The 12,966-nt window shown below is 35.3% G+C and overlaps 3 protein-coding genes across 8 annotated transcripts in view; 1 reads left to right on the forward strand and 2 right to left on the reverse strand.

The window, feature by feature from the left end:
• SIZ1 (DNA-binding protein with MIZ/SP-RING zinc finger, PHD-finger and SAP domain-containing protein) overlaps positions 1–2,318 on the forward strand; it is a 32,819-nt gene extending 30,501 nt beyond the window's left edge. The window contains exon 17 of the mRNA XM_086572208.1: positions 1,844–2,318. Coding sequence (XP_086428334.1) covers positions 1,844–1,989 — 146 coding nt within the window. The 3' untranslated portion in view covers positions 1,990–2,318. The remainder of the gene's footprint in view (positions 1–1,843) is intronic.
• On the reverse strand, positions 1,972–9,301 carry LOC147487843 (uncharacterized). 6 transcript variants are annotated; one of them, XM_086572215.1, is made up of 5 exons: positions 6,925–7,379; positions 5,478–5,827; positions 5,269–5,401; positions 5,136–5,183; positions 1,972–4,602 (listed from the first exon to the last, which is right to left on the reverse strand). In XM_086572215.1, exons 2-5 carry the CDS (start codon positions 5,637–5,639, stop codon positions 4,523–4,525), a joined length of 423 nt encoding a protein of 140 aa, XP_086428341.1. In that variant the 5' UTR covers positions 5,640–5,827; positions 6,925–7,379; the 3' UTR covers positions 1,972–4,522. The 6 variants fall into 6 exon arrangements, with proteins under 6 accessions (XP_086428341.1, XP_086428338.1, XP_086428336.1 ...); XM_086572212.1 differs by lacking the exon at positions 1,972–4,602 and adding an exon at positions 9,167–9,301 and having other exon boundaries at positions 4,643–5,183; positions 6,925–6,994; XM_086572210.1 differs by lacking the exon at positions 1,972–4,602 and adding an exon at positions 9,010–9,091 and having other exon boundaries at positions 4,643–5,183; positions 6,925–6,994.
• Positions 6,016–12,703, reverse strand: LOC147487844 (uncharacterized). Its single transcript, XM_086574154.1, has 7 exons — positions 12,356–12,703; positions 12,242–12,263; positions 11,925–11,967; positions 11,329–11,380; positions 9,525–9,546; positions 6,392–6,626; positions 6,016–6,298 (listed from the first exon to the last, which is right to left on the reverse strand). Exons 1-7 carry the CDS (start codon positions 12,701–12,703, stop codon positions 6,016–6,018), a joined length of 1,005 nt encoding a protein of 334 aa, XP_086430280.1.
• Between the last annotated feature and the right edge of the window lie 263 nt (positions 12,704–12,966).

Consider the following 12,966-nt stretch of genomic DNA (forward strand, 5'->3'; position numbering starts at 1 on the left):
AGGTTTAAGTCAAAATCATTTATGTGAAAATTGATTTTAAGAATAAAATTAGTTCTTACAATAATGGTTGCCAAATGGCCCAGAATAAAATGTCTATCGTTGTTCTGAAACTGCTGTACAACATAGCATTTTAGAATTGTTATATAACATAAAAATATATATATACAATTATTCACATCAAAATACTTTCTTATTCATTATAAACACAATTTAAACACCAAGTACATATCTTAATAAAGAGATTTTAAAATTTCCACATATATCACAAGCTAATAAAATCAATAAAATAAAGTCACCCATACAAAACCAACCACTTAATTTATATCTTGTATTCAATTCAAAATCTAACATGTTCATGTCTTTTTTTTTCCGATAATCTGACATGTTCATGTCATCGGTTAACAAAACAACCAACAAAATGTTTATTTGAGAACTTCAATGTAAAAATAATGGTTACTCACTATGCAGCCCTCTTTTTTTGTTCTCTTTTATGTTTTAGAAACCTTATTTAAGGACTATGCAATATTAGTTAAGTTTATGCAAATAAAAGTAAAATGACATTGGTACCTACCATGTGGAGAAAAGATTTGCTTTTAGGCGCTTAGGAGCGAAAAATCTCCTAAACACCCATCCACCATATTTTAATTATTGATTAATTATAGTTAATTAAAATCTAACTAAATACTTATTTTATTCTCTCTTTAAATCATTCTATTTTTTTCACAAATCTTTCCTTTCTCCGTGTTTCTATTAAAAAAAATAATAAATTATTATTTTCTATTAAAAATTAAGAAATTTGCAAATAAATTTTTAATTTTGTGTTGTAGACTTTTCAAGGGGTTCTCCTTCATAACCCTTCATTCAATTACAGCACAAATTTCTCAATTTTATTTGCTATTATCATCAGTATTTTGGGTTGTAATAAAGTTGTAATTTGTAATTGCATTTACGTTTTTTTTCAATGATTATGATAAAATTTAAGAGTTTCGTTTTCATAAATGTGAGTAGTTTTCATTTTATTATACAAGGTTTTTTATTATATTTATTTTTTGGTTTTACCAACACAAATTTTTCATTGTAGATAATTTTTTTTATGGAAACAGAAAGAAAGGAAAGATTTGTCGATAAAAAAATGGAATGATTTGAAGAGAGAATAAAACAAATATTTAGTTAGACTTTAATTAAATATAGTTAATCAATAATTAAAAGATGGTGGATGGGTGCTTATGAGACTTTTCGCTCCTAAGCGTCTAGGAGGCGAATTTTTTCTCTACAATAATATGTAGCATTCCGTTCTAATAAAGTTTCTACCATGTTTTCCTTAAACAACCAAAAACTTCTCCTCTCCTTCTCGTAAATATAGTTATCTCCATGTAAATAAAATCTCTATCGGTACCTTTCCTTTACAACATGAAATATTCCCTATATGTTAAAATTTATTTCCCTCATGTAAAGATCTTTCCATTTTAATAAAATTCTTTCCCATAGTTTTCCCTTTGCAAACAAAACTATTCCTTCTCTCCGAAAATCTTTCCTCACTAATCAAATTTCTACTCAAATATTTTGAAACTCAAAACATTTTTCTTTAAACCATTAAAATGTTAACCTCTTTTAAAAAAAAAAAGGTCAAACATACATATTTGGTTTGGATTTTAAAACTCAACTTAAAACATAATCAACAATATATTAAAAATAAAAAATTATAAAATAAATAATTTTGTACACTAAATTTAAACAGGAGTATTACAATGTGACTTGTGTATTTTGTTTGTTTGCGCTATTGCCTACATCAACAATATTTGGGAGGGTGGTGACTCATGTTCTATGCATCTACCCATTGCAGCTTCTTTGATTCTTAGCATGAGTGATGACAGGTCTGGAAGGGCAATCACAGACAAACAAAGGTTTGGTGGCCCTTTCTCTCACCCTCGCCAACCACGGTCTGTACGTCCAAGATTGTACTTATCTATTGATTCAGACTCGGATTAGGTAGAATGCTTGTGGTCGTCACTACTAATTTGGATCCCACCCACGAGTACAATGGAATGATAGCAGCGAACAAATTCTTTTGCATATGCACTATCAACCAATTTTGCGGTATGAAAACTCTTTAGAAAACTTGAGTTGCTCTATCCATAGGGCTCAACTTGCTCCTGCTCCCATACGTTTGCATTGACATTTAATGCAGCTCATATACAAATTCTTTTGTACAATATCACTCTTAAGGTCACCAGTTAAGATTTGTAAGTTCGTTGTTGTCTTTGAATATGTAAAAGTGTTCAATACAGAATGGATAAATGAAATTTTTTCGTAACAAATTTGTAAGTAGCGCATTCCAATTGTTGGAAAAATGTAATCATATCCCCCCCTCGGTTTTTTGCATCATACATCGGACTTCTTTGTAGTATGGAGGTACCTTGGTGAATGAATGGTGGGAATGGCGGTTTTGTGTTTTTCGGTAATTCCGTGTCTTGAATATGTCATCTCAGGGAACTTTTGTAGTGAGCTGAACTTACCAAAAGTTTTAGTGAGTTGCTTGGATCTCATTTTTTCTAAGTATTTTCTGAAAGAGTATTTATTCGAAAAAAGAAGTTTTGAATAAACATATTTGGTTGAGATTTGTCTTAAAAGTTATTTTTATCAGAAAATGTTTTTCTTAAAAAATGACGAACCAAACGTGTTTCTTTCAAGTCCAAATTTTAAACAAGCTTAAAATTTTTATTAAATTGTTTACTCAATATTGGTAGTTTGGTACATTCTGCTAATTAAACATGTTCATAATCTTGTTTGATTAAAATTTGTGTTTGCAAAAGATAACCAATCATAATAAATTAAACTCGCTTGGATAATACAATACAAAAGAAATATCATAACTATAAATCACAAGTACTTCGTGACACCCAAGTTAAAAACAACCGCATCATAAAAATGATCAGTAGTATGGTTAGTCTCTTGCACTCCATAAGTCGCATGCAATTAAATCCCTTAGTAGTGAAGCTTGGTCGTGATACAACCACCTACACTTGGTCATTTCCTTCACTTGGGATGTTTCCATCCGCCATCTTTTCATACCTTGTGAAAATCCAATCATATTTCCTTTCCATATGAATGTAATTGTGTAACACATGCTGCAAATACGATATCATGTTGCGTCTTAAATGGGTAGGCTGGTACATATTTAACTATAAAAAATTGAGATGTAAGAACTCCAAAACAACGAGTAATGACATTTTCTAAGGGTGTGTTTGTTAACTGGCAAATCTCTAGTGGGAAAATATAAGATTTGCCAGTATTTTCCCACTATAGATTTGCCAGGCAAATCTCTAATGGGAAAATTTCAATTTGCCAATGTTTGTTTGCAAAAATTTATAGTGGGAAAATATAAGATTTGTCAGCTTTGTCAGTGTTTGTTTACATGGTTTTTTTCCAATGGCAAATGATATTTCAACTTTTTGGAGATAGTTTTTTTTTTTTTGTTTTCAAACTCAATGAAGTATAACAAAAAATAAAATTAAATACAAATTAAATAAAATTAAGGACAATACAACTCATCTTTAAATACAAATTAAATACATGTTTTAAATTTGACCAAGGTGTTAGGATCATTCATGTAGTTTTACTAGTAGCAGATATGGTAATATCATTGGAATGGACCTTCTATAGTCTTGTCTAAATTTACTTCATTAGTTAAGATTACATTCATGCTGATGAGTAAATATTTTATTCTCCACGCTAGATTGTATTTTTTTTATACTTTTTTTTTACATTCCTTAAATGTACCGCTTTGTTGTGCAAATTTCTAGTCGTGCTGTAGTATTTTCCTCCTTATCATATCTGATACTCGTCCTTTACTCTTTTGCAATGATTCGATGACGAACATAGTGCTACCTGGACTCCAAGAGCACGAGTATGAGCTGGAAATGAAGCAAAAGAGTATAGTTTTTTGAGTTGAAAAAGAAAGCAGTTGCAATGGAGCTAAAGGAAGTACAATTGATCGAGGAGGAGGAGAAAATTCGCAAGATACAACAGGCTTTAGAAAAAGTTTGTAGAGATATTAGGAGAAAGAGTGAGACCTCCAATTAGAATGGAGAATTTTGAAGGTGAGAGAAGTCACCCAAAATACAAGATCTTATGAATGTGTTCTTGTCATGGGAAATAGCATGTCTATTATTTTACACACAACAGCACCAGCAGGACACACTAAATCAGCACACACACACACACTACACAGCAGCACCGACAACATCACACACTAAATCAGCACCAGCACAGCAACAACAACATCGCAGCACAGCAACAGCAGTAGCATCGCAGCACAACAGCAGTAGCAACACACCACCACAACTCCACCACACACGCACTACACAGCAGCACCAGCAACATCACACACACTAAATCAGCACCAGCACAGCAGCAGCAACATCGCAGCACAGCAGTAGCAGTAGCATCGCAGCACAACATCACACCCCCACAACTCCACCACACACACCACTACACAGCAGCACCAGCAACATCACACACACTAAATCAGCACTAGCACAGCAGCAGCAGTAGCATCGCAGCACAACAGCAGTAGCATCACACCACCACAACTCCACCACACTACACGCACACAGAGACTCAACAATCACACAATAAAATATCCAAAAGTAACAACAATGCCACTTAACAATAATATATCGGTCCACCACTTAACAATAATGTGACAAAAGCATATAGTTCAAACATAGAAATAAACCAAAAAACAATGTGGCATTGTTCTAGCCTCCTAAATAACCATGAAGCCTTGATATCCTCTTTAAGGCCCAAGAAGACCTTAATAAGCCTATCATTCTCAACCAACAAGTCAAGCGACCTTAAGAAAAGCTCAGGATACATATAAGGAAGAGATTGCAAATCATCCTTCAACAAATCTATTTGGTCTACTTCTTTTTCTCGTGGTTCTGGTTTGAGGGCCTCAGTAATTTTCGCCACCGCTTCAGTTAACACCTTAAACGAAGGGGGTTCGGGTATATCCTCAAAGAATCGAGACTTCCTAGTCTTCTTAGCAGTAGGTGTAGTGCTTCTAGGACCACTCTCAGTTTGAGAAGTATCCCCACCAGCATCTGAGGGAGTACCAAAAGCTGAGGACTCACCAGCATCAGAATCGTCACCCCCATCTCCTTGGGTTTGCCTAGAATCATCTAAACAAGAAATTGAAACAAAAAGTTAATTTCAAAACTAGTTAGACACACAAAATTCAACTCTATTTACATCCAATCAACTTACCACCATCTACCATGTCATTATCGAACCCATTATTGCCCCCTTCTCCAGTTGCATAATCAGTCCCAAAAATGAGACAACATTTGTCATAGTAAGAAAACGATTTTTGCCTAAGAGTTTTTGCCAACGGATGAGCCTAAATCCCACAATATACCAATTAATATGACATCCAAAACCAAATTCTAATAAAAAAAATGATATTATTTTATTACCTTTACATAACTCTCCCATGCATTCTCATTTGCATCAATTCTCTTGGTCTCTTTGTTGAAAGACAAACCAAACCCACTAGCCTCAACTGCATGTTTCGCAACTTGCCAAGTAAGTCTCATTGTTTTCAACCTCGACCTGACATTGTCTGAAACACAATTCATTCCAAGTCGCGTATTGATCTCATCAGCAGTACGCTTCAAGCTCTCTTTCCTCTACCCATTATCTGCCCTCTTGCCCCCAGTAGCTAACTCCTCTAACAACACCTCTACCAAGATAGCTTCCATGTTGGGATACCATCTAATTTGGGGCGATCTTGTTTTCACAACTTCTTTCTGTTTTCCAACCATACCTAGTTTGAAGCAATGACCAATAAAGAACATAACATAGTAACATATCAAGGTAACAAATAAGAAAGATTGCATATGAATAAAACATTATAAGTAGTTGAAACATAATAGTGTCTATTACAAAAACACTCTAATAAAATCATAAGTCTACTACAAAAACATCACTCATATAATCATAATATCTATTACATCACTCGTTATTTTCCCACATTGCAATTGATAACTCATCCCTAAAATTAGTCCACCCAATACTTGGTTGCGTATCAATATTTATATTTGGAGCATTTAGAGATTTGTCAGCCTCTTCCTCATCATAAGTGAGCTCCTCGTCACTCGATGTATTATCAGGATCTTTTTCTCGCAAGAAGTTGTGCAATGCACAACATGCAAGGATAACCTTTGTGTGTGTTTTGACATAGTGGAAAACTGCATGCCTTAGATAGGCAAATCGCTTCTTCAAGAGACCGATTGTCCTTTCAACAACAATACACAAAGATAAATGGCGAAAGTTATATTGTTCTTTATGATTTTGAGGTTAAACTTCACCTATCTCTCTAAGATGGTACCGTACACCACGGTAAGGCGTGAGGAACCCTGACACTAAAGCAAATCCAGCATCCGCAAGATAGTACTTGCCATTTGGAACAGTAAGCTTATGCCCTGGACGAGCCATAACACTCCTCAACAACCGTCCATCGTGTGCTGATCCCTCCCACCCTGCTAGTACGTATGTGAACCTCATGTCAAATGTGCAAGATACTAACACATTTTGGGTCACGACAACTGTCACAGCCCGAATTTCTAAACAATTAAAAAAATGAATATTTGAAATATAAATATCTCAAACATCACTATATTCAATTGTCTAAAAACCCAGGCTATGACGGGGTGGATACAACACATGTCAAAACCTAAAACCCACATCATAAAGAATCTTAACAACAAAAATCTCCAAAATTTCTCAACCATCACTTTATTAAAGACTATATTCCGTTCAAAAACATCATATAAAACTCTAAGAATAAAAGGTCCTCAACATCGTATTCTCATGTCATATGAATAGGAACTAAGCTATTACATACTTCCAAAAAGAACAGACCTAAAAATAAACTCCCGGACTGCTCCAGACAAGAATCCAAATCACACGCCGCAATTCCACTGCCTTCCACCTATGTTCCCAAGAACACACCCACGTTGCCAAAACAAAACAAACATGGGTCAGCAAAATGGAATTTGCTGGTATGAGTAGACTAACCACATATAAACATTATCATACTTTAATTATCCAAACAATCACTTTATATCTTCCCATAACTTAATTATTCTCAGCTTGGAAGACATGTAGTTCCGTCATCTCACCCGGCATAGTTCTTCCCAAGCAAAACTTCTATTATCTTAACTGATTCTAATATCTCGTTTTAATATCTAAATACCGGAATTAAAACTTACCGATATCCGCCGCTGTATAAGGGTAGGACCGCGTCCCTGCACAAAATGTTATTTAGTCCTACCCTCCTGCAAAAGAAAGTTAGAACTTCTAACATTTGTCGATATCCTATAGGTATTCAAAAGTAAACCCAAGCACACTCAAGACAATCAAATTAATTTATCTTATTAATTAATCAATTACTTTTCTTATACACATATTTCACAACCTATGTACCTTAGGTCATTCCCGCCACATTCAAGGAATACCCAACCTTACATTCTCAGTACACTCAAGGAATACAACTAACGCAAGGCTTAATACCTTAGTTCCTCTCTAGGGTAGTCTAAACAATCTGGTCATTCATGGCACATTCAATGAATACCCGGGTCATTCATGGCACATTCAATGAATACCCATAGATAACGCTAACGGGCCATTTATGGCACATTCAATAAATGCCCACCTATCATATGACATCAACAGTCATAAAACCCAATTCCAAAACTTGAGGCATGGAGAGTTCTAAAAGAGTGCGGTACATTTTGTTTACGCATTATTGAAATTTATTTTATATATCATTTCAGAGAACGAATGAGTATCTTGATTAAATTAATTTTGGTTTACGCGTTATTAGTTTTATGGATGTCTAAGTGTCATAGCATTGCGTATCATAAATACTGCAAAATCACATAGTAGTTAATACCCAAACACACGTATATATAGAGGTCTTAGCTTAAAGTCAAGTATGCTAATAGCCCTAGACCTATCTTAATAACCCAAATCATAATCCGAGTTAAAAGGTCAAATTGGGTCAACTGATCAAAGTCAACCATAGTCAAAAGTCAACTCTGGTCAAAGTCAACTCTGGTCAAAGTCAAAGTCACCCGCCAAGGGTCAACAGCAGTCAACCAATCCAAACTTATCTAACCCCAAAAGCCCACAGCCTAAAGCCCAAAGTCTAACTTAAACATTTCGGCCCAGCTAACCATAAGGTTTTGGCCCAACCAAAACCAACTAAGGAATTAGGCCCAAAGCCCAAACTCGAAATATACTGTTCATCATCTTCTCACCAGTTCTCCTCCAACAGCCACCAAAACCGACCACCACAATTCCAATCGCCACCCCTCCAAACATACCCGAAAATGGAGAGGGTAAAAACCCCCACAACATTAACAAACGCGAAAACCCCAACTCCTTACATCAATACTCATCCTCAAATCTAGATCTAGAATATCGCGACCGCCATTGATGGAGCTTCGAGCTTCAACCGCCCTCATACCAACCTCAAACACACCCCCTCACAACCAAACATCCACCCAATCATCCACAATCAAAAACAAAAACCCAACAATAACAGTTACATACTATTACTGGCGATTTCTTGGCTGCCATTAACGGTTATTCAAGCTCCACTGCCCCCACTCGACAGCCCCACACCCACAACCAAACAAACCATCAAACTCCCAACCCACAATACCAAATATCAGTTCAAAACATACAAAAACCCAACACCACCACAGTATCACAGTATTACCATTCTAATCATTTACAGGCCAGAGGAGGAGGTTTGGGGCTCACGCCTCCATTAATAACCACCTACGAGTCTTTGGATAGTCCTGAAATCTAACAAGTTTTAACCACTAACCATGAGAATAATTTTTGAAGAGACGAGCAGAACATGAAAAACGCACAGAACATGGTTTGAAGTGACTGTGTCTATATACGAGAAAAAAATAAGAAAAATAAACTGCTCACAATAACAGTGTATATCGACAGCCGACAGAATATATCGACATCGAACAGAACGATCTGGAAGAACGAGCAAAACTTATATAGCCGGACAGGTAAATTAAGTAATATAAACAGACAAAAATTTTAGTTTTAGTAGTGGTGAGAGATAAACTCTACTCACCTGCAACGCTCTCCGATTATCAGCCAGCTACAAGAAAAACTTCCTTTTCTTCTTTCAGAAAAATCTCCGTTTTTCTGTCTAAAACTCTCGCTGGGTTTTTCCCCAGAAACTCTCGTGAGAAAACTCTATTCTGTTTTCTTTTTGTTAAAAACAAAACCCCCGAAATAGGGAAAAAGGTTTATCCCATAAACCCACGTCTCCTATTTCCACTAACACTTATCCTATTTTATTTAATCTATTATCTATTAATATTATTATTAGGAAAATAAACGAATTAAAACACGGGGTGTTATAACAACTTTCCTATTACGATACCTAGCCTGTTGCGCTAGTGGTAAATTGATTGGAAAGTGTGTACCATCAACCGCACCCACAACATCCTAATACAAAAAACTTCATAAATATTTATTGAACTATTAAACATTGAAATCAGAATGATCCTATCCATTTTCTAAAAAGTTAACTGACCTTGAAATAACAACGCCAATGATGTGTGTTGGTACACTCGCGAGGAGAGTTATCAGTGGTAGCATTTGTTACTAACTCTCTGAATAAACAAAGGATTGCATCCAACACAAGATGGAAATAACGGTGAACTGTTTCTCCTGAACGAAAGAATTGAAATGTTTCATTCCGATTACGCATGTCATGCCCAACTGTGTTGAGAAATATGGCAACTTGCTCTTCCAATGTAACATGTCTGCTTTCACGTAGACCATGACCATGCAAACGAGTGCACAAGCGACGAAACATTGATCGTCTCATCCTTAATTGCTCGTGGCAGAATCTGTCAGTGCTTATATACATCCTACCCAATACAGTTCTCCGCACTTGATCCCAATTCCTACGAGGACCTCTAATAAGAGCGGGGGGAGCCCTACGCCTAGGCCTATACCTCCCCATATACATTCTCCTATACCACCATGTCATCATCATATATGCACTTATAACTATAAGTAGAAATGCCACTAACCTACGCTGACGTTCGGTAATCATTCTACAATATCTCAAAAAGAAAAAAAAAATTAATGAAGTATACAAATTCATGTACTCAATTAACGAAACAAATAAATTGATACAAACACCCAATACAGTTCTCCGCACTTGATCCCAATTCCTACGAGGACCTCTAATAAGAGCGGGGGGAGCCCTACGCCTAGGCCTATACCTCCCCATATACATTCTCCTATACCACCATGTCATCATCATATATGCACTTATAACTATAAGTAGAAATGCCACTAACCTACGCTGACGTTCGGTAATCATTCTACAATATCTCAAAAAGAAAAAAAAAAAATTAATGAAGTATACAAATTCATGTACTCAATTAACGAAACAAATAAATTGATACAAACATACATGCATGAACAACAATCCATACATCTAATGTATTCAACCAACAAAGCAATAACAATAAACCATTCTAAAAATAATTACAACCCATAAATCAAAACTAAACCAAGATTAATTAATTGCACAATGAGATTCTAATTAATAGCAATAGGAAACAACAATGAAAGCATATAAATATTCTAGCTTTCCAGAACCATAACCTTGTTTTTTTTAAACTTTCTTAGTAGTAAAGTTTTGAGTTTTGACTAGTAGATACGTACATGTACATGAAACGTGAGTATTTTGGTCTTCTTTATTTTGGTGTCTGTTAATGCGAATAAATAGAAGTGATGAAATGCCAAATTAAATGTCAATGGATGGTACTTAGTAGTTACTGATTAAGAAGATGGGAGATGCTCTTTTGGGCCTCAACATGAGAACAATGTTATCTATCCCAACACATTCTTCACAACCTTTGCACTTAAATGGTGTCAGACTGTGGGTTGCTATATGCTTTTTGGATTAAGGACGGTGTGATGAAAGCAGTGGACACTGGACATAGCAAAGATGCCATGTAAACTTCTTTATTGTTGATATTGGTGCCATGAGCCCACGACTAGTTCATTATTCTTGGGATGGGATATATTATATGATTCCCTTCAAAATGACAATTTATTTCTTTTTCTTTTTTCTCCATCGTAAAATTAAAAGGAATCGAGGTCGACTTATTCTCAATCTCTCAAACATTAGTAGGGCTTTAAAATCAAAACCAAAATGAAAACAAACTAAATTAAAACCCAAAAAACAAAATTAAAACCAAAACTTACCTGATGGTGCTCGGCGAGAGCTGGAGGTGGAGCTAGAAAACGAATATTAAATCTGAGAAAGATATAAACAAAAAAGAAACAGTGAAAAAATGTGAGACAGAGAGATTGAAAGAAAGAGAGACCGAGAGTTTGAGAGAGAAAGAGAGATTGAGAGAAAGAGAGAAGAGAAAAAAAAATATAAGAGATGAGAGCGAGAGAGAATACCTGAAAAGAGAGCAAGTTGATGAGAGGCGGCAGTGAGAGAGAGAAGAGAGATCGAGATGGAGAGTTGTTTCTATTTTTCTACCATAGTGGGAAAATACCGAGTGACTAATTCAACTTTGGGGGGAGGTGTTTTCTATTTTCCCACTTCTAGTGGGATAATTTGATTTGCGGACTAATTCCAAATAGTGTTTGCCAGTGCCCTTAAATACACCCAAACACTGGCAAATGGTACTTCTAGTGGGAAAATACAATTAGCCACCCTACAGTTAACAAACATACCCTAAGATATGAATGTTTATGGTTAATACAACTCTTCTTTAGTTCTTGGCAGATTTTTGCTCCCTCTGTAATCTTGCAAATGATATTGAACTCCTCAATAAGGAGCCAAAAACCTTTTTGTATTTGCATGCCCAGCATCAACAACATAATACTTGCCTAGTTCAGGAACAAAATTAGAAGTAAATAATAATTTGATAACGTGGAATGCATATGAAATAAATTATAAATCAATATAAACATATATACCTTCAGGTAGGTAAGGAAATCTAGTGCAGATTTTAGCAGATGTGCATTAGTTGTCGAGCCTTCCCAACCAGCATATACATAGCAAATTTGCATGTCAAAAGTACAAGCCACCAAAATATTTTATGTGATATCGTTTTTACTATCGAAAGCTAACTTGCTGATTTAGTAGAAGGTTAGCAAGTACCATCCAAAGCCCCAATGCAATCCTATAATTTTTCAAATAGTTAACCATATCAGGATACATAATATCAAATGAAAAACACATGACTTCAAACTAAAAATGATGTTCATAAGTTACCTTGAAAAATGGGAAAAACCTTTCATTGTTTTGAATCTTAGGAGGCGTACTAGCTGTAGGAGGGTGAATGAACTCTTCTGATAAGGATAAAATTGCATTTAGAACATTGTGAAAATGGCAACTAATTGTTTTACCAGAATGTTGAAATCGTTCTTGACAATTCGATTTGAAGCACAATGTCTCATGGTATACAAAAACATTCCTACTTGTTCCTTGTACACTAATAGTACAGGTATCTTGTACCAACCCTCTATCTTTGAGAATCTCACAAAACTTCACAAAAATAGGTTTATCCAAATGGAATATTTTGCGACATCGATCATTATGTCCCTCTAAAGCCTCATTCATATAAGCTCCACTACTAAGTATAGAATTGTTTAGGGTAAATCTGCCTAAACTAAAAAGTAGATTGATATGAGGGACGAATGATATGGGATTGGTGAGACTGGACTCTTGAGAGATGCCTATATGCCCTTGTTGTATGAGATCAAGTCTTGAGTTGTTCAAAGTATAAATGTCCAATAGATGTGGGTCGGATTTAATTATCAATGGATCTGAGCCATATGATTTATTAGAGCTAAGCCAATCAGGCTTGATTGTAGCTGATCCAT

This window comes from Coptis chinensis, chromosome 7, assembly GCF_015680905.1.
Source record: "Coptis chinensis isolate HL-2020 chromosome 7, ASM1568090v1, whole genome shotgun sequence".
In the NCBI taxonomy this organism is placed as follows: Eukaryota; Viridiplantae; Streptophyta; class Magnoliopsida; order Ranunculales; family Ranunculaceae; genus Coptis; species Coptis chinensis.